The sequence below is a fragment of the Bactrocera dorsalis genome, chromosome 2 (assembly GCF_023373825.1).
Source record: "Bactrocera dorsalis isolate Fly_Bdor chromosome 2, ASM2337382v1, whole genome shotgun sequence".
In the NCBI taxonomy this organism is placed as follows: Eukaryota; Metazoa; Arthropoda; class Insecta; order Diptera; family Tephritidae; genus Bactrocera; species Bactrocera dorsalis.
The window spans coordinates 80,570,356-80,591,024 of record NC_064304.1 but is presented as its reverse complement, the minus strand read 5'-3'; the positions used below and the strand labels follow the sequence as shown (position 1 = coordinate 80,591,024).

General features: G+C 36.8%; 1 protein-coding gene across 10 annotated transcripts in view; it reads right to left on the bottom strand.

Annotated features, from left to right (window-relative positions):
• Positions 1-243: 243 nt before the first annotated feature.
• LOC105226623 (follicle-stimulating hormone receptor) overlaps positions 244-20,669 on the bottom strand; it is a 69,411-nt gene continuing 48,985 nt past the window's right edge. For 7 of the 10 annotated variants that reach the window (XM_049447233.1, XM_011205591.4, XM_049447234.1 and 4 more), the window contains 7 exons: positions 15,203-15,364; positions 14,468-14,620; positions 14,231-14,376; positions 13,592-13,820; positions 3,903-4,098; positions 3,067-3,263; positions 244-2,987 (listed from right to left, as the gene is read on the bottom strand). In XM_049447233.1, the coding sequence (XP_049303190.1) occupies positions 2,801-2,987; positions 3,067-3,263; positions 3,903-4,098; positions 13,592-13,820; positions 14,231-14,376; positions 14,468-14,620; positions 15,203-15,364 (1,270 nt within the window). In that variant the 3' untranslated portion in view covers positions 244-2,800. Of the gene's footprint in view, positions 2,988-3,066; positions 3,264-3,902; positions 4,099-13,591; positions 13,821-14,230; positions 14,377-14,467; positions 14,621-15,202; positions 15,365-20,669 lie in introns of those variants that run through there. The other 3 variants (XM_049447236.1, XM_019990427.3, XM_029550341.2) reach the window with 3 other exon arrangements.

Here is a 20,669-nt window from a genome sequence, read left to right as displayed (position 1 = left end):
TTATATTTTTATAAATAAGTTAAAAACATTTATAATTCCCTATATATAAAACAGATTAATATATAAAATAGTACTTATATACATTTACATATATTTTTAATCATATATAGATATATATTTAATAGATAAGCGCTAAATAAATACAATAAATTAGTTGAAGCAACGAAAACTTTCAAAAATATTTAAGTCGACATTACATACATATGTACATATTTGCAGTAATATCCAAATACATATATTTTGTATGTATAGAGCATTGAACTGTCAAGTTCAAGCAAAGAGCTTAATAAAAGTTATTAAAAGCTCCACGATTTGTGACAATAAAGGGAAAAGTTGCTTATAAAGTTGGTTAAATGTAAAGAAATGTGATATTTATTATATTTTAATTTAGCTTATAAATAATTTCTTTTTCAAATATTTCAACTAACTCAGGTATCACAAGATATCGTACGAAGTGTAAATATAACGATTTCAGAACAAAATATAATTACATGATTACATGCATAACTAAACTTAAGTACCGTTTTATGAAGATTTACTTGCCAGTTTTTTTTTAAATATATAGACATTATTTACTATTTAAAAATATATCTATGTATGTACGTATTTTTCGTTAGACTTCGAACTTAATCTGTTAGTAAAATTATACAAATGCTTACTCAATGCAGAATTCAGTGTAAGTTTATAGAAAATACTCTTAGTAACGTGACGAATTTGGGGAGGTATGGAGAACTGGAAGTCATTTCGAATACGACTAAACGGGTTTCTCAAAACTATTCGGGATAAATTCTGCATTTATTGAGTTTTTGCGAAAATTGTATGCTTCCCTAAATGTCGACGAGTGGTAACTAAGTAATTGGAGTAGTGACTATCTATGTATGTAGGTACAAAAATACGATTTGATTATAAATACAAAATCTCCGAAATGCATGTACATTTTTTTGATATCTACATTCAGCAGCACTTTAAATTGTCTTAATAGCTAACTATAATACAATTATATGATGTAAATATTTGTAATATGGTATATGTATATTTATTCCAAAGACTCAGCGTTCAATGTTTCAGAGAAGTGTTCGACTTATCAAGCACACCAAAATGCATTTCATTCACCACCCATTTGCAATAAAAAATAGTCAATAAACTATTTGTTGGCAAAAGCGGAATTATAACTTAGGTGAATCGGAAAATTTTTCGCTTTCTGGTTTTTATCTTTAAACAGTTCAATAAGACAAGGAAATTCTTCAAGGAAATCACTTAGTTTTGCGAATTTCTATTTTCACCCGACATTCGCTGCATTTCCTATATGATATCCCCAACTTGGTAGCAAAAGCAAAAAATTTCAAAATTTAATATTGTATTTATGTAAAAAAACAATAATAAAATTTTTCATTTTTATAAGAGAAAAAATTGTTGAAACAAGAAAGAATGTTAACTTCGGCTGCACCAAAGATAATATACCCTTCAAAGGTGCATTTCTTTTAGTAACTATGTGTTCACTTTATATGGAAGCTATATGCTATAGTAACCCGATCTGAATAATTTTTTCGGAGATACCACGTCAAATGCGAAAGTTTTCCATATAAACCCTTGACTCCGATCGTTCAGTTTGTATGGCAGCTATATGCTATAGTAAGCCGATCTGAACAATTTCTTCGATGACAGACGGCCAGGCTCGACATACTGATCATTTATATATATAGTCTCCGACGCTTCCTTCTGGGTGTTACAAACTTCATGACAAACTTAATATACCCAGTTCAGGGTATAAAAAAAGTCTGTTTTTTACCCGAGGAAACCCATGTAACCCCTTACATATCATAATATTGGTATGCAAACTCTTTGAATCAATCATCTTTCCAAATACTCAACAATTTATGTCAAACCAGACTGATTGAAATATAAATTACGATATTTTGGTGCCGTTATTTCGATCAAACAGCCCGAGACATTTCACTTGTGACACTCACATTTTTTTACTGTGACTGTTTGATTCAAGTAGCTTTATTGGTCTTTTTTGAAGTCTGTCCGCGTCTGACATATAACAGCAGATCTTACGACAACTTGATTTTTAAATCGACTCAGCTCAACATACTGATCATTTACATATACATATATTTTATAGGGTTTCCAATGTTATCTTCCCGGTGTTACAAGCTTCGTGGCAAACTTAATATCAGAAAGTGTAAATGTAAGATAATTTATAACTAGTTCGATTTGCTGCTGGGTCCTTGTTCTCTTGTCAATACTCCCATCCATGTATATATTTATGTACAAGTACATATGCGAATTCAGCAATAATTTACTTAAGTTTCTAGTAAAGTCAATTACAACAACAAGTGTACACAATCACATCTTCATAAAATATTTGCAGTCAAAATCTTTGAATATTTATTGGTTATGAAACTCTGGTAAGCCTCAGCTGGTTGCGTTTGCATGCTGGAGCGCTATTTGTTTCCAAGTCCCATTGTCTTATTAGATAACGAGGATTAAAGCTTGCAGAGTTGTATGTGTCTGTATGTTTGGTTGATTGTTTCATTTTTTACTCTGATTGGCACATTCTTCAATAACACAATTGAAGTTTCTAGTTATAAAGCTCACATCCACACAAATAACATTGCTAGCTATTATGTAACTCATACTTCGGTTTCTTGCAAATGAACAAAAAAAATACATATTTACTAACACACCACAGTCTCACCCGGATTCCAAGCGAGTTCATTCATTAATTTCGTTTACTTAGTAAGATTGTCCATAAGTACGATTATATTTGTATGTGTATTATCTAAGGGATACAGAGTTACACAAACTCTTCATGATTTTTCAGCATTAATTGCAACTCGGCTTGCCGGCTGGACGACGACGAACTCCGATGCTGACGAGAGGAGCCCTGCACCGTGACATTCGTGGTGGTATATGGAGCCGATATGCTGTTCTTATACTTCATCGCACTCTTCTTGCAAATCCCAAATCTGGAAGGAAAGATTCTTTTTCAGAATTATTAACTTAATCGAATTGCAACAGATTTACTAACATGCATAATATTTGGTTTGTACTGCCACTTACCTGGAGAGCAGCGCGTATAAATCCGCGCGGTATTGAGAGGTGAGCAACGCGTATAAATACGGATCGGCGCAAGAGTTCAGAGGGTAGAAGAAGACCAATAGAATTTTTGACTTTGTCACATTTATCAATGGATAACCCGCAAGCGCGGTCAAACCGAAGAAGGCTATAGGAGCCCAACAGGAGAAGTTGGTGAAGACCTGCAAAAATTAATTGAATCGATTAAATATTTGCATATGCTAAGGCAATGTTTTCCTTAAAGTAATTTATTTGTTTTCTGACCAAATACCTACGACCATAAGTCTTGGTTTTGCTTAAATTACAGGTAAAAACAGCAAATTTATGAGGTGGGGTACGTTTTTCGCTGGGTCTTCGATCGATCTAAGTGAATATACTGTGTCGGTAGACGATTTTATTATTATGATACCGCACTTCTGCAAGTCTTGCAAATCGGAATGTGTCTTTAAGGTTTAGTCCATGCAAACCGCGTGGTCTTTTGATTGGCCTTATGACGAAAGTTTGGGTTGACACTTACTCGACAAAGAAAAAACATTTGGCACTGTGGTATAGCGAATTGAATTATTCCTAAGCAAGTTCTGGCTTCGATCCCCAAGTAAAACCTGTGAAGACTTTTAACTACTAAGTGAGTAAGTGAAACCTATGATACACTAATTGCTGATTAATATCATTAAATGCAATATCAAAATAACTTTAGTTATTGCAGCCACAAACACTGAATTCATGTCAAATTGTCTGACAAATTTTCTAAAAAGCAGACAGTTACATTTGTAAAGCCTACGACCTTTGGGAAAATATATATACTTGTATATAATGCTTACCAGTAAAGCCATTTTCTTGGCTACAGTCATTTCTCCTCGATGTGTGCTGTGGGCATGACGTGTCTCTTTGCCGAGTGATCTGTACATTTGGGCATAACAAATCGTTATAATGGTGAATGCCATGCCATTTGAACCCAAAATGACCACCAGAAAAGCTGTGTCATAAGAGTCACTTATCTCCATCGGTAAACAAATACTGTAGAATATATTTAAAGTACATTATTAATAAATTATTCTTAGCAACTTTGAATTGTTACTAAGCGTTGCATATTAAATATGAATGTGTTTACGAAAATTCTTTTGGATAAAATAATAAACAATTATCAGAAACTATTCATATGAGTTTCAAGAATCAAATCACCAAGGGTTATTACAGTAGCAGCCCGCTAATCCGGACACGGCCTAATCCGGATTTCACTGTAATCCGGACAGAGTTAAAAAATTCAAAATTTCTATTATGTCCCTTGTAATCCGGACCGACATTCTCTATCAGTATTCTCTAATCCGGATCACATGTTTATTATTCACTACATTCGCTTCGCACTTTATTTCGCCACTTATACGTGCGCTTTGTTTCATACTTGTGTGAATCCGCAATATTCTGGAAATTACTTCCTGATCAAACATGGGTGTCTGCTGTAGAAAGAAGTGCTCCAGGGAGAAAAACCTCTAAAGAGAGAGTAACATTTCTTGCTTGTGCAAACGGTGATGGCACACATAAACTTAAAATGGTGGTCATTGGATAAGCGGAAAATCCCAGAGCTTTTAAGAACTGTAGCGATCTTCCAGTTGAATATTACTCGACAAAAAATGCCTGGATGACTTCAACTATTTACGTAAAATGGTTTCACGAGTCGTTTGTCAAACAAGTAAAGGATTTTCAAGCGGAAAACAACCTAGATGGAAAAGCTATTTTACTAGTTGATAATGCTTCTTGTCACGCATCGGTTGCGCAGCTTACGAGCGATGATGGTAAAATTATAACCATATTTCTTCCACCTAACTACACAGCTCTTATCCAACCAATGGACCAAAACGCAATACGTTTAACCAAATTGTATTATCTCAAAAGCCTCTTGGTGCATATCCTGTCTTTGGAAGAAAATGATGTTTCCAAAGTTATTAAAAATCTCACAATAAAGAATGCTGTTTTTTTGCTTGCGAATTCTTGGGACAAGCTGTCGTCTGATACAGTAGCAAAATGTTGGCAAAAAATTCTTCCCTTTTCAGAGAATAACGATATAGTTAATACCGAAAAAAATTCCGATGCCGACGAGGATCCAGATGATAGCGTTTTTCTGTCTGTTCTCAAAGAAAGGACGTCACAGCGTGAAGATGCACAAGAGCTAACAGAAATCGGACCTTTGTTGCAGAGAATGAATAATAACAATCATCAACTGCCACAATCTGAAATTAGTGAATGGCTTATTGGAGATAACGACCCTTTACCTCTCCATAGTGACGACGATTCCTCCGTTGAAGAAGTCGAAAACAATGAACCAAAAGCTAAACATGAAGACGCTATTAAAAGCTTCAGCACCTGCATACAATGGTCAGAGGAAAATAACGTTGAATCGGACAGTTTGAGTATTCTAAGAACGCTACGGCAGCGAGCAATGGAGGCTAAACAAAAAAGCGTTCACCAAACAAAATTAACCAATTTTTTCAATTAAATTTAGAATTTTATTACACCGCTTGATACATACAAATTTCTAACGTTTATTCTCAATGTATTGTTTTAAGTTTGTTTTTTGAAACATGTGTATTATCTATATACAGTATGTCAACTATTTGATCACACCTGGGTATCAGAAAAAGGTTTTTGTTTGCAACTTTTTTTATTTATAATGACAATCCAATTTCATTTTATATACAAAACAATTAAAAGTAATAAAATAAAATTAACACGTTTGTTTTTCAAATACTTGCTAGATTTTACAGAATTTAAAAAAATGTCTACGCTGCACATTTGATCAATTGGTTGACATAAACGATTTTTTTTACTTAATACTTAATATGACCCCCTTTTGCTTTGATTACTGCCTCAATTCGTTTGGGCATGGACTCGACCACCTTTCTACAGAAATCTCCGCTAATATTTTGCCAGGAATTTTTAGCCTTCTGCCATAAATCGTCTAGATTCTGACACTCACTTTGGCCATCAGAAATCGCACGCTTGACCTCAACCCAAGCATGTTCGATTGGGTTGAGGTCTGGCGATTGAGGCGGCCAGTCGAGCATTTCAAACCCGTTGTCTTGTAGCCAAGCTTTAGCTACAGGAAAAGTGTGCTTCGGATCAGATTCTTGCTGGAAGATGACGTCCAATAAGTCTTGCTCAACATTTCCCGACTCCTGCATAAACGTTGTTGAAGTATAACAACATATTGGTTGGCATCCATTCGTCCGGCAACTCTTACGCACTCTCCTACCCCCTCCATCCTCATACACCCCCACATCATCACATTACCGCCTCCAAACTTGACCGTTGGTTGAACAATACGGCTTGTCAAAGGCTCTCGGGGTTTCCTCCAAATCCATTGACGCCCATCTTTTCCCAGACGGTTTATTTTTGTCTCGTCGGACCATATGACTCGCATCCAGTCATTTTGGGTGTAGGTTTTATATTTTTTTGCAAATTGGAGTCTCAATTTACGGTGTCGTTTTGTCAAGAGTGGTTTTTTAACTTTGACACGTCCGTGGAATCCGTTTTTCCGCAATTTCTTCCTTATAGCTTCACTTGTTACATTTACTCCATCCCTATGGAGGAGATTACGTCTGATTTGGCCCGCATTCTCATGCACACCAAACTTTATCTGCCTAACAATGCGCCTTTCCAGGGTGGCATTCAAAATTGGCTTTCGTCCAGGAGTGTTTTTTACACATAATGGGCTCATTGATTGTCTTATTTTTGAAATCACGCCTTTCCGGTTGGCATTCAAAATTGGCTTTTCGTCAGGAGTGTTTTTACACATAACGAGTCTTATTTTTGAAATCACGCCTACAGAAACACCAACGAGTCTTGCAATTTCTCTATGTGTTATGTTTAAATGAATAAACCTTTTGATTTCGTCCATTTTTGTTGAACTTAGTTTTTTCATCTATAGTCAAGCCAAACTTAAGAAAATAAAAAGAAAAACAATAAAAAAAAACTCACCTTTTACTAGAAACAAGAATATAACGATTCCACAACTATTATTTAAAGAATCAAAAGAAATACTTGAATCTCGGAGCAATATTACGGCGATCAATACCCATTTACTTCATAAAGTCAACTAATTGATCACATGCCTTTGTCTACATTTGTAAATATTCTCTAAAAAGTAACGGCACATTTTGGGTAACTTCGCACTTACTAACTGTTCTTGCATAGGCCTATTTAGTGAACTTATCCCTTTTATTCAAAAGTTTGTTTAAATAAAAAACAACAAAATAGAATATTTTTGGAAATGTATGTGATCAAATATAGGGTGATTTTTTAAGAGCTTGATAACTTTTTTAAAAAAAAAAACGCATAAAATTTCAAATCTCATCGGTTCTTTATTTGAAACGTTAGATTGGTTCATGACATTTACTTTTTGAAGATAATTTCATTTAAATGTTGACCGCGGCTGCGTCTTAGGTGGTCCATTCGGAAAGTCCAATTTTGGGCAACTTTTTCGAGCATTTCGGCCGGAATAGCCCGAATTTCTTCGGAAATGTTGTCTTCCAAAGCTGAATAGTTGCTGGCTTATTTCTGTAGACTTTAGACTTGACGTAGCCCCACAAAAAATAGTCTAAAGGCGTTAAATCGCATGATCTTGGTGGCCAACTTACGGGTCCATTTCTTGAGATGAATTGTTGTCCGAAGTTTTCCCTCAAAATGGCCATAGAATCGCGAGCTGTGTGGCATGTAGCGCCATCTTGTTGAAACCACATGTCAACCAAGTTCATTTCTTCCAATTTTTGGCAACAAAAAGTTTGTTAGCATCGAACGATAGCGATCGCCATTCACCGTAACGTTGCGTCCAACAGCATCAGCAAAATACGGTCCAATGATTCCACCAGCGTACAAACCACACCAAACAGTGCATTTTTCGGGATGCATGGGCAGTTCTTGAACGGCTTCTGGTTGCTCTTCACCCCAAATGCGGCAATTTTTTGGCTTATTTACGTAGCCATTCAACCAGAAATGAGCCTCATCGCTGAACAAAATTTGTCGATAAACACATTTCGAACCGACACTGATTTTGGTAATAAAATTCAATGATTTGCAAGCGTTGCTCGTTAGTAAGTCTATTCATGATGAAATGTCAAAGCATACTGAGCATCTTTCTCTTTGAACACCATGTCTGAAATCCCACGTGATCTGTCAAATACTAATGCATGAAAATCCTAACCTCAAAAAAAATCACCCGTTACATGGAATATTGGATCGTCGAATAGTTACGCAGAAAGGCAACCAGTAGATTTACAAATGCTGGATCACGCTAATCACTGGAATGAAAATGAAGTTCGCATACTTTTCGATATAAACCTCGACATTGTCAAAGACATTTTACATCGTCTTCGCTAAAAATTGGAAATGCTTAAATTTCGGTTGATACTTCCGGGCCTAAAGATAGTCAATCAACAGGACCTAAAGATAGTCGCATAGTGTGAGCCATAAATTTGGAAATGCTGGGTTTTTTTTACACGGCCGTGGCGTGCTCACGAGTTGGAAAACCATCTTTTCTGTACACCGGAACAGAAACCGAAAAATATTGTTTATAAAGCTGCGTTACAAAAAAAAAATGAAATGAGAAATTTAACTTTCTTTTCATTACAAACCATATAATTTCACGCAGGACAACGGCTGCGGGGTCAGCTAGTTTGTTATAATAAACAAACAGAAATTTATAAATATTTTTTCTTAATACATACATACATCGTTCTGATATGTCTTTGGTAATCCGGATTCCCTTATATTCCGGATAGGGGTCGGTTTTAATTGATTCGGATTAGCCTCTACTGTATCTGCATTTTGCTATTGTTATACACATTTCAATATCTCAGAACCAATTAGACTTATGGACTTCCGAGTATTCATATGCCGTGTTTTCCAATAAAGATGATATGATTTCTAATTGTCGTCTCGACTATTTATAATATATCATAATCTGCACATTTTTTTGTTTTATTCAGTAATTTTTACGATTTAATCATGAACGCAAGAACAACGTTCACAACCTATTCAATTTTATGATTAAAGTAATCGATCTCCAATTTCAACCTATAGTGAGATTTTGTAATTTCTTGGTCGTAATAATCATTCACCGTGCCCGCTATTCGTCGAACCATTACATTCACCTATTGACAATTTGGTGTGGATTTGGTTTGGTGGAATCATCGGTTTGTACTTCTGTCGAAAAGAAACTGGCTCTCAATGGAGAGCGGTATATGTAAATCGATGGTAACCAACTTTTTATTGCCGCAATTAGAAGAAGTTGATCCTGATTATATCCGGTTCTAATCAGACGGGGCAACTGATTTGTTGCGAAAAAGGTTTGAAGATTCGATTATTTGAAGAAATTGAGACATTGAATGGCTTTCTTGTGGGATTATTCAAAATCATTGGTGTTTAGCAATAAACCAGACTCCCTTAAAGATTTAGAATGTGCTATTCATTACATAGGACTTTATTTAGTGGAAAAAGTACTCGAAAATTGGGTTCATCTTATATGTTCTTTCAAAGAAGTCGTGGAGGCCATTTGAATTATGTTATTTTCCGAACTTAATTATACGGGTTGTACTTCCTTTTAAAAAAGAAAACATTCAATTCCCTTAATCTGTAGTGTTTTTCTTTAGAAAAGAAATCACATCACTTTTATTGGAAAACCCTGTATGACATAATAATTTACTATAGTGCGCTGTTTTCAGAACTGTCTTTATACCCAAATTCCACTGTAAATGTAATTTAAATTACAATGAACGAAAAGCTAACCAACTTTGAAGTACAGACTTTGAGTTATTTAATCTGCAACCGGTACCTCTTAGTATAAACTGTTCTTAAGTCTTATTATGAAGTTGCCGGACACATTTGTAGATGGGTGCTGCTTCCTGTTAATCAAGGCAGGACCCAAGAATTTTGAGTTACCTTGTCTTAACTCGTTTATTATAACATACAGTTTAAATTAAATATTGGGATATTAGGTTTGTCGAGGCAATGTATTGGTGTCATTGGTTGCTAAATTCTATAGTTCATAACCGATAGCTGAATATTGTAAATTTTGCAGGTTGTATGCTTGTTTAATGGAGTATGCATTTAGTATCATTAGGTTGACTCTACGAGCGCTATTTGTATTGTAACTCCAAGTATTTTTCTTAACCAAATAATGGGATTAAATCTCGAACATTTTCGCGCGTTTATTTTTACAACTTTCGGCATGGATTAAGTCATCAAGAGTGCATTGAACTTGATTCAATTTTTGACGATAAAGCTCCATTAAGGAACAGTGTTTATCAATAGTATGGTGAATCCAATAGAGGTCGTAGATCACTCCAAGATGAATTTCGGTAAGATCGTCCAAAATCACTTGTTGTTTTAGGAACTATTGCTTGGCGCAAAGTGTTATTGTAACATCTTCATCTGACCTATCGTGAGATTTAGAAATTGTTTCTCGTTGGAACTGTTACAATTTGTCAAATCGCTTCGAAACACATCTATGACATCGTGACAAATGGATTGTGGACTTACGCGTATGACATCGAAAGTATACTCGTACAGCAGTCGACTGGGTGTTTTAAGACATCGAACGACTTCATTCTATTCCCATACGAATAAATAAAGTAAGAGGTAACGTTTTGTGACACCTAAAGAGGCAGTTGATACGCTTAAAAGATATTTTTGGAGGAACCTCAATCAGAGTGTTATTTTTTATTTTATATCTCTAATCCCGAAATATGAAAGGCAACCTACGTTATTCATATTAAGGGATTAGGTGTAGTCAGAGCCATGAATAAATTACAATTGTTGTTGTTTGTTTTTTTTTATTAGTAAATTATTTTATTTTATAAAAGTAAAAATAAGTAGAGCACTTGACTTGACTTGGCAGAAATTTTAATAAATAATAATTTTCAAAGTAATGGCTGTTTGTGCTTATCACTTAACATTAGAAAAAAAAGAAAATTGTTTGATTATCAGATGGTCCATTTTTTCAAAATGCAGTATAAATTTCATTGAAATCTACAGAGAGCGGTTTTCGAGCTGCAGTAGTCGCCAGTTCAAAAAATATAGTTTTGAGAAAACTTATTTGAAGTTTCCAGAACTGTGTTAAATATCGAATAACTCGAAAGATATTTATGGGATTTAAGTAAGTTTTCAGAGGATCTTTTTAAGATATGTACATCCCTTGCGGTTTATCGGCTGATATACGGTTATTTGCTATAAATGCACACAAATGCACGAATGGCGTTTGTCCATAATTCACTCTCAACCTCAAACCACAAATGAACCACAAAAGTGCATAATGCTTCGACTAACTAGCTACATATGTATATGGTATATAGACACAAATGTATAAGAGGTGTATATAACCGTGAAATGCATGCCTATTAATTACTCTGTAAATGGTTATAATCTGCTATTCCATGCATGTAAATTACACATTTACTTGAGCTACTATTGAAGACTTCTACCGTTAGACGCTTGCTACACATTCCACTTGCATATGTAAGTATGTTTGTAAATTGGCTGTTTAGAATTGCCCAAATGAGATTCATTGATTTTGAATCGATCCCACAACTGTTTAGAATGCAATATTGATGGATCGCGATCCATATCACAAAATATTTAATCATTTTGAAACCCGAATCGCGCGATTTGTATTGAAATCCGCGACACGCCGGAACGAAGCATTAAAAAAAATAAGTTTAATGTGATTCCTATTAAGAATGGAATGCATTTCTTTTTTTTTGCTTCTTTCTTTTCTTTGAATTATTTTTCTTCAAAGCTAGTGACGCTTTTCTTCAGTCCTCTTGCGAAAACGAACAAAAATTAAACAAATAATGAAACCCATTTTTTAATCTTCCTTTCAAGAACACTGGCGGAATATATATACTGTGAAGATCTATAAATTCTAAATATGGATCATGACCAAAATATCACAATAAATATTGGACGTGTTTGGCTGTTGCAGAACGACTAAAATGTCAAAGCCACATACTAGCACTCATCCAGCTTTGGGTTAATTCACTTTGAGACCAGCAGTTGGCTCCTCGAGTCGAAAAATTTATGTATATAAGTGTATATGTATGTACGAAAAATGGTAGTAATTTCTGCAAAAGGATATCAAGTTTCTAATTTGGGTATCATTTGGTATTTATTTTGTACATTCCTCAAGAGAACTTCGGAGCAAAACGTGATCATTTAGTTAGTGGAATAAGTGTATTTTCCACCATGGCGGATTCGAGGCCCACTTAAAATCTCTGCCATAGTCTGTGCGCGGCACCCGGCCATATTGACAGTAAGCAAATTAGAACGAACCCCGACGACTCACTTCTCCCCGTGGTATCAGAACTTAGTCTCTGGTCAGAACTCCTAACTGTATCAATTTTGGGGTTTTTAGTCGTGTCCTGGTCGGGGCAAATTCTTGTTGCCCCCAAATCGCGAAAGTAAAAATCTTGCCAGCCGAAAATGGTCAAAGTTGTATCAAGAATGAAACAGATATATGTATGTAGTTTAGGCCATGCTTTTACAATTAATGTTTTTGGTTTAGACTGTGATAGATGTGACCAAGCATACACCACTAAAATTTAAGCGTGACATTATGAATTTCAGAATGAGAACAGGAAACACAGAATACTTATTTTCAAACCAATTGACAGTTGTCTCCCCTCATTCTTAAATTCATTACATCACTATTTGTTTCTATTATTCTTCAAGTTATTTGCAGGAAGGAAGGAGGTGGAAGCATCAAGGCGCTTTCTTTACCATTGTCCAGCTTTTATATGACTGACGTTGAAGCATCTCAGCAGTCATATTTTCGAAGAATAAGGAAAGACAGCTAGAATTGATAATATCCACCTCAACAAATACATATGTGCTGGGCTCAAAGCACTTTTTAGATTTAGGAAGCTATTTAATATGAAAACATACATAGGTCCTGCTGACCAAGGTTTCACAGCGGAACGGCGTTCTATCTTGACCAAATTTTCAATCACACTTAAGCAACTTGTTAAAGATCTTTCTTTCAAAAAAGAAAACATATTTCACCGTTTCTTTATTTTTACATGCGTATGATTGATAGTCATAGATTGTTCCAATAAGGGTAACTGATTCAAATAAATCACAAGCCTATCGTGATAAAAATAGTCTCTAATAAAAATCGAAATTCTCATGGAGGAGACTTAGTTCATTCTTATTTATTTTATTCACGATTTTTAATTAATTAAAGTGAGGAAGAAAATATAATAAATTTGGATAAAACTTTTGTCAAAAAACAGTTTCTAAACACAGCTGACTTGAAATTCAATTTAGCTCCGAAGCCGTTTATGCACCCAATTAACACATCTATGTGCGAGTATATATCCATGTAAAAAATGTTTATATTCTATCAGAGTAGACCATTTAACTCGTGGTGAAAAAGTGTCTATGTATGTGGCTTGAACTTACTCGTGCAGAATATAACCGAATAGAAATTAACCAAGAGCATTGTTATTATTTTGGTACTCACCTCGTCGACGAGTAGTTGCTGATACCGAAGAGTGGCAACAATGACATCACAACAGAATATACCCAGCCGGCGGCCATAATATAGCAGGCAGCTCGGAGCTTAATGCGTTTATTCAAGTGCATCGCTTGCGTAATTGCCATCCAACGTTCGATGGTAATGACCGTCAGGGTGAAGACCGACAAATGACTGGCAAAAACCGTTAGGAAGCCAGCGGCCTTACATCCGGCCCCTGCAATGAATTTGCCACGTAATTAGAATGTTTCAATCAACAGGCCTTTAAATGCATGATGGCCTGATTTAACTGAAGAACAATTTGAAGGTGCCAATGCAAATAAGACAAATGCCCCAAATAATTTTCTAGATATAAAATTCTTAAAAAAAAGAATACTTGTATGTGATAGAAGTATGCTAATCTTTAGCCCACATTACAGGGTTTTACTATAACATATTTACTCCGACTCGTACTAATAGGAAATTGTTTAAAAACAAAATGTTGAAAATATTGTCAAGGGTATAAAACAAACATTCCACGACAATAAGTGACGACTTAAAATAGTTTCCCACTGAGCCATTGTCCTATTAATGCACATATGTAAATATACTATACCTGTATGTATGTACATATGTATGTATACATACCATATTGCCAGTCGTAGGCGTAATTAAAATAGGCGCCCATGGAATGCGCATCGATTGCGGCTATCAGCAGCAAATACAACCCCAAGCATAAATCCGCAAAAGCCAAGTGACCCATTAGGAATCGCGGCACTGATGGATTCTCTGACCTGAGCGATGGGGAAAATAGGTAATATGCTTGTAAATATGTAATATTCTATATATAAAGTAATGAATTGTATAAATAAACTGTTCACTCACCTAATGGAAATAAATACAACCAACACAGCCACATTGCCCACCACAGCAAGGGTTACAACAATCCATACAGAGATACGCAACCATTGATAGCCCATAACATCTTCGCAGGGGTTGAGGGCGTTTGCCATGGGGTAACACTCCACTACGTGTTTTCTACGAAAAATAACAGTAAAAGAAAAAGAAACGGATCACTGTAAAGTTTGCCGTCGATATATTGATTACATATCGACGGTAAAAATAATAGCACGCCAAACTAATTTTATAAATTTATCCCATATTTGAACAAATAAATGGTCTAAACTCGATCAGAGTGACATAATTCAATGCATTCGATATCTGGAACTCATGAGAAGGTATGACTCGATTTGATCCATTTTGCGTTCAAAATATTATTATATTAAGCGAATCGAATATTTGTGAATTCGATTCTAGGTTAATAATAAGTAATTGTAAATAAAATAACTATAAAAATCATTAAAACAAGTAAAGAAGGGCTAAGTTCGAGTGTATAATTTCAAAGCTTTTTAGGAAAAAGTTGGCATGGATTTCACCTAAAGGTGGGTAAATTAATATTGCAGATGCAAATACTTGTATTATACTTGTGGACTGATTTCGCTCCACAAGCTTTGTGAGGGACACAATGCCATTGTGAACAATAGTAAATGAAAACAAGTGTTGTAACTGCATGCTAACTTACTTACAGACTTAATTAGATACTTATCTTCTTGAACTCACCTAAATGTAAAATTTCCGCAATACTCGTCGGTTTGAATGACATCAGGGTTTATAGTGATTACCGAGTGAAATGTACCAAATTCTTCCGCGAAGTAGTCATTCACCTCTGTTTCGGCTTCGTTCTCTTCATTGTTTACAACCAAATCGGTTCGGGCTAAACTGCTGTCGTTGTCAATAAAAATGAAAGCAATTTGTAGATTGATAGTACTAACGATTTGTGTGACTATTAGAAGTCATATATTAAAATCAATGATTGGAAGAAAAGCACAATATCTGTCATAAGAACCTCTAACCCTGACTCCATTGGCGGAATACGGCGCAATAATAAACATTATTATGGATGAAATCAAAAGAGTTAAACAAACACTGATTATAAACGACTAAATACTTCTCTTTTAAAACTGAAATTATGTCACTTTCTGCATAAAGGTTTATCCTACAAAATGTTTCATTTAATTCCACTGCAAAACATCTCCAGCACTTTCAGTGAGTTCTATGCCACTTCTGAATCCTCTTATTAGATGCTTACATTTATTAAAATATGTTGTAAGTATGAAGACTAAAACAATACGAAAACAATAAAAAATTCTCTTTATGCATGTACATACATATGTTCATGAAAGTATGTACATAGAGATGTGTACACACCGTTTGAATTGCCGCGCGTAATCCACGGGTATTTTTTATACAAATTCGCTGCCTGTGCTCAGCATGCTTTGTTTTCTCTTTTTATTTAGTCACTAACAAAACTTTGCTATAGCAACATCCTCAATAAAATAGTGTTTTGATCTCTTCATATGTACAATATTGGGCAAAACTAAAGCACCCCCTACTATGGTTCAGCTAGACCTTAGCGGTTTTCAGACAATAAATAAATAAATGTAAAATTTTGACGTTTTTTCAATGCGTTGCTTTTTAATTTTTATTAAAATAAAGCTTTTCATCGGTTTGAAAATAATATCTGAAAATTAAAAAATAGTAGCTAATCCTTTATTTTGGGTAACTGAAACACATATTTTAGGCAAAGAAGAAATTGAATTATTTACTATATATCATGTGGTATGCCATTCCAAGCAATTTTTTCAGGTTCTAAAGGTTGATCCTTGGATTTACAGTTTTCCATATTTATTTTGAAATTAACGATCTTCCATGAGTTCTCGAGGCCCTATGTTCCACCTAGGAACTACGGGAAAATATATATATGAGTTCTCGATGGATTTGAGATCGAGTGATTACTCCTACAAATCTAAAACATCAACTCTATAACTTCGCAACCAAGTTTTTCAATGCCTATAGTTATGTTTAGGATCATTGTCCTGCTGGAGCAACAATTATCGTGGCATATCCTTTTCAACATATGGTAGCATCCCGTTCTCTAATTCCATTTAATATATGAATAGTTCCAGTCCCGTGCCCAGAGAAAGAGCTCCAGACTATAGCATTACCACCGCCATATTTAATGGTCGCAATATAATACTAAGGTTTGAGTCCTTGTCCTTTCGGCCTTGTCAGACATCTTATGCCATTCGTTTTTTTAATATTATATTTTGATTTGTCTGATATAAAAATGGCATTAGATTTCTGAATACTCCAATCAAGGAGGATGGAGTCATGTGTAGAAGTTCACGCAAGTGAGGAAAGTTCTCTGATCACCATTCACTTGGGAGTGGCCAGAAACGATTATTTTACATATGACCCAAGCAGCTCACGACTTTCGGTCTTAGACCAAGTATCATCTGGATAGCCAAAAAAATATCCGTTTGAAGGCGAGCTAAAGTAAGAAGGCGAATTATCCCCTCCCCAGGGTTGTGAGGTGGGTTGGGGACCCGCCACGTAAAAAAAAAAAAAACAATGAAATGGAACAACAAGCCTCGGATGAGTGATCCCCATTTTGATGACGACCATGGCAAACGAATTTAGGATTATAGCATAATTTGAGGGCATGCATCTGGAATGTCCGGTCCCTTAATTGGGAAGGTGCCGCTGCCCAGCTGGTTGATGTCCTCGTGAAAATAAAGGCTGACATCACCGCCGTCCAAGAAATGCGATGGACGGGACAAGGACAGAGACGAGTAGGTCCTTGTGGCATTTACTACAGTGGCCATATAAAGGAGCGCAAGTTTGGTGTGGGAGAGAGACTCCGTCGCCGAGTACTATCATTCACTCCGGTGAATTAACGTCTAGCCACAATCCGCATCAAAGCGAGGTTCTTCAACATATCGCTGATTTGGGCCCACGCCCCGACGGAAGAGAAGGACGATGTGACCAAATATGCCTCTATGAGTGTTGGAGCGCACTTATGAGAGATGCCCCCGCCACGATGTCAAAATCGTGCTTGGCGACTTTAACGCCAGGGTGGGCAAAGAAGGTATCTTTGGCACTACGGTCGGTAAATTCAGCCTCCAAGACGAAACATCTCCAAATGGATTGAGGCTGATCGACTTCGCCGTGGCCCGAAATATGGTTATCTTTAGTACTAGATTCCAGCACAAGAAAATCCATCAAGCTACCTGGCTGTCTCCGGTTCGAAAAGCCAACAAACAGATCATGTTGTGATAGACGGAAGACACGTTTCCAGCGTTTTATATGTGAGTGCGCTCCGAGGTCCTAACATCGACTCGGGCCACTATCTTGTTACAGCCAAGATTCGCACCCGCCTCTGTGCAGCAAAAAATGCACGTCAACAAACACAAGGAAGGTTCGACGTCGAGAAGCTGCAATCACAACAGACAGCCGTACGATTTTCTACTTGGCTTGCACTCCTGCACTCTGAGAGCACTCGTCAACAACTCGGTATAAGGGAACTGTGGGACGGCATTTCAAACTCCTTACGTACAGCTTCAACCGAAACCATTGGTTTTCGAAAAATGCAAAATAACAGCTCTGGTACGACGAGGAGAGCCGTGTCGCAGCGGAGAGAAAATAGGCTGCCTACCTCGCAACGTTACGATCGACCACAACACGTGCGGGATGGGATAGATACCGAGAGTTGAAGAGGGAAGCGAGGTGCATTTGCAGACAGAAAAGGAAAGAGGCGGAAATGCGTGAGTACGAAGAGCTTGATAAGCTGGCCAACAGGGGTAATGCTCGAAAATTCTACGAAAAAATGCGGCGGCTTACAGAAGGTTTCAAGACCGGAGCATACTCTTGTAGAACCCCCAAAGGTGATCTAGTCACCGATGCCCAGAGCATACTTAAATTATGGAGGGAACACTTCCCCAGCTTGCTGAATGGCAGTGAACGTACAACGCCAGGAGAAGGTGAACCGGCCGAACCGACCATGAAGAAGTTCGAATAGCAATTACCCGCCTGAAAAACAACAAAGCGGCGGGAGCCGATGGACTGCCGGCCGAGCTATTCAAGCACGGCGGCAAACAGCTGATAAGGAGCATGCATCAGCTTCTTTGTAAAATATGTTCGGACGAAAGCATGCCCAAACGATTGGAATTTAAGTATGCTATGCCCAATCTGATCCAACTACCGTGGGATAAGCCTCCTCAACATCGCATATAAGATTCTATCGAGCGTATTGTGTGAAAGATTAAAGCCTACCGTCAACAAACTGATTGGACCTTATCAGTGTGGCTTTAGAGCTGGAAAATCAACAACTGACCAGATATTCACTATGCGTCAAATGTTGGAAAAGACCCGTGAAAGGAGAATCGACACACACCACCTCTTCGTCGATTTCAAAGCTGCATTCGACAGCACGAAAAGGAGCTGCCTTTATACCGCGATGTCTGAATTGGTATCCCCGTAAAACTAATAGTCAACTGACGTTGAGCAACACAAAAAGCTCCGTCAGAATCGGGAAAGACGTCTCCGAGCCGTTCGATACCAAACGAAGTTTCAGACATCGCGACTCCCTATCGTGCGACTTCTTCAATCTGCTGCTGGAGAAAATTATTCGAGCTGCAGAACTTAATTGAGCAGGTACAATCTTTTATAAGAGTGTACAGCTGCTGGCGTATGCCGATGATATTGATATCATTAGCCTCAACATCCGCGCCGTTAGTTCCGCTTTCTCCAGACTGGACAAGGAAGCAAAAGAAATGGGTCTGGCAGTGAACGAGGGCAAGACGAAATATCTCTTATCATCAAACAAACAGTCGTCGCACTCGCGACTTGGCTCTCACGTCACTGTTGACAGTCATAACTTTGAAGTTGTAGATCTATCTCGGAACCAGTATTAAAGCACCAACAATGTCAGCCTGAAAATCCAACGCAGGATTACTCTTGCCAACAGGTGCTACTTCGAACTGAGTAGGCAATTGAAAAGTAAAGTCCTTTCTCGACGAACAAAAGCCAAACTCTATAAGTCTCTTATAATTCCCGTCCTGCTATATGGTGCAGAGGCTTGGACGATGACAACAACCGATGAGTCGACGTTACGAATTTTCGAGAGAAAGGTTCTGCGAAATAGTTATGGTCCTTTGCGCGTTGGCCACGGCGAATATCGCATTCGATGGAACGATGAGCTGTACGAGAAATACGACAACATTGACATAGTTCAGCGAATTTAAAGACAGCGCCTACGCTGACTAAGTCATGTTGTCCGGATGGACGAAAACACTCCAGCTCTGAAAGTTTTCGATGCAGTACCCGCCGGGGGAAGCAGAGGAAGAGGAAGACCTCCACTCCGTTGGAAGGACCAAGTGGAGAAGGACCTGGCTTCGCTTGGAATATCCAATTGGCGCCACGTAGCGAAAAGAAGAAACGACTGGCGCGCTGTTGTTAACACGGCTATAATCGCGTAAGCGGTGTCTACGCCAGTAAAGAAGAAAGAATGAAGATGAGCTGTCGCAAATGTGAGTTTAATCTTTCAATATTTTGATGAAGTAAAGGACTTTATTGCGGGACGCCAACAGGACAACCCGCCCTCAGCAGCTCGTCTTCTAATTATTCGTGCATTAATTAGTAAACAAAAGTATTCTGTACTTGATTGGAAAAGACTGTAGGATAAATTTGGGTAACCCTTTTGATCAATGAATCGTCTCTTTATGAAGTTTTTTGCTGTCTTCCTCAGCTATGCCGAAAAAGTACATTGCCAGATTGTTGAAATTTATTTATTAATCGTGGCACCACCGAATATTTTTAACTAATTTTATGTTGAGATAAATCGTTTTGCCAGTCTTATTATTTTATTTGTAAAGTCGGCTGAATAAGTGTTTTCCGCCAATCTTGAATTTTAAACTCTAAATCGCAACTGAACAGTGACGACGTCAAAAATCTTTTTACAAAATGTCTCAATAATATTTGTAACGGTTTATTACTAACGTCTTCAACGAATAACGTACTTTTACAGTCGCGTGGTACTATTTTGGTAAAATGTTATATGGTAACATTGGTAAATGTTATACTTTTTTATGAATAAATGAAAATGTACGTAACTGTAACCTATATTAATTCTCCAACTAGTCATGTTATATTTTTCAAAAATTTAGACATAAAAAAAATCCACAGTAAG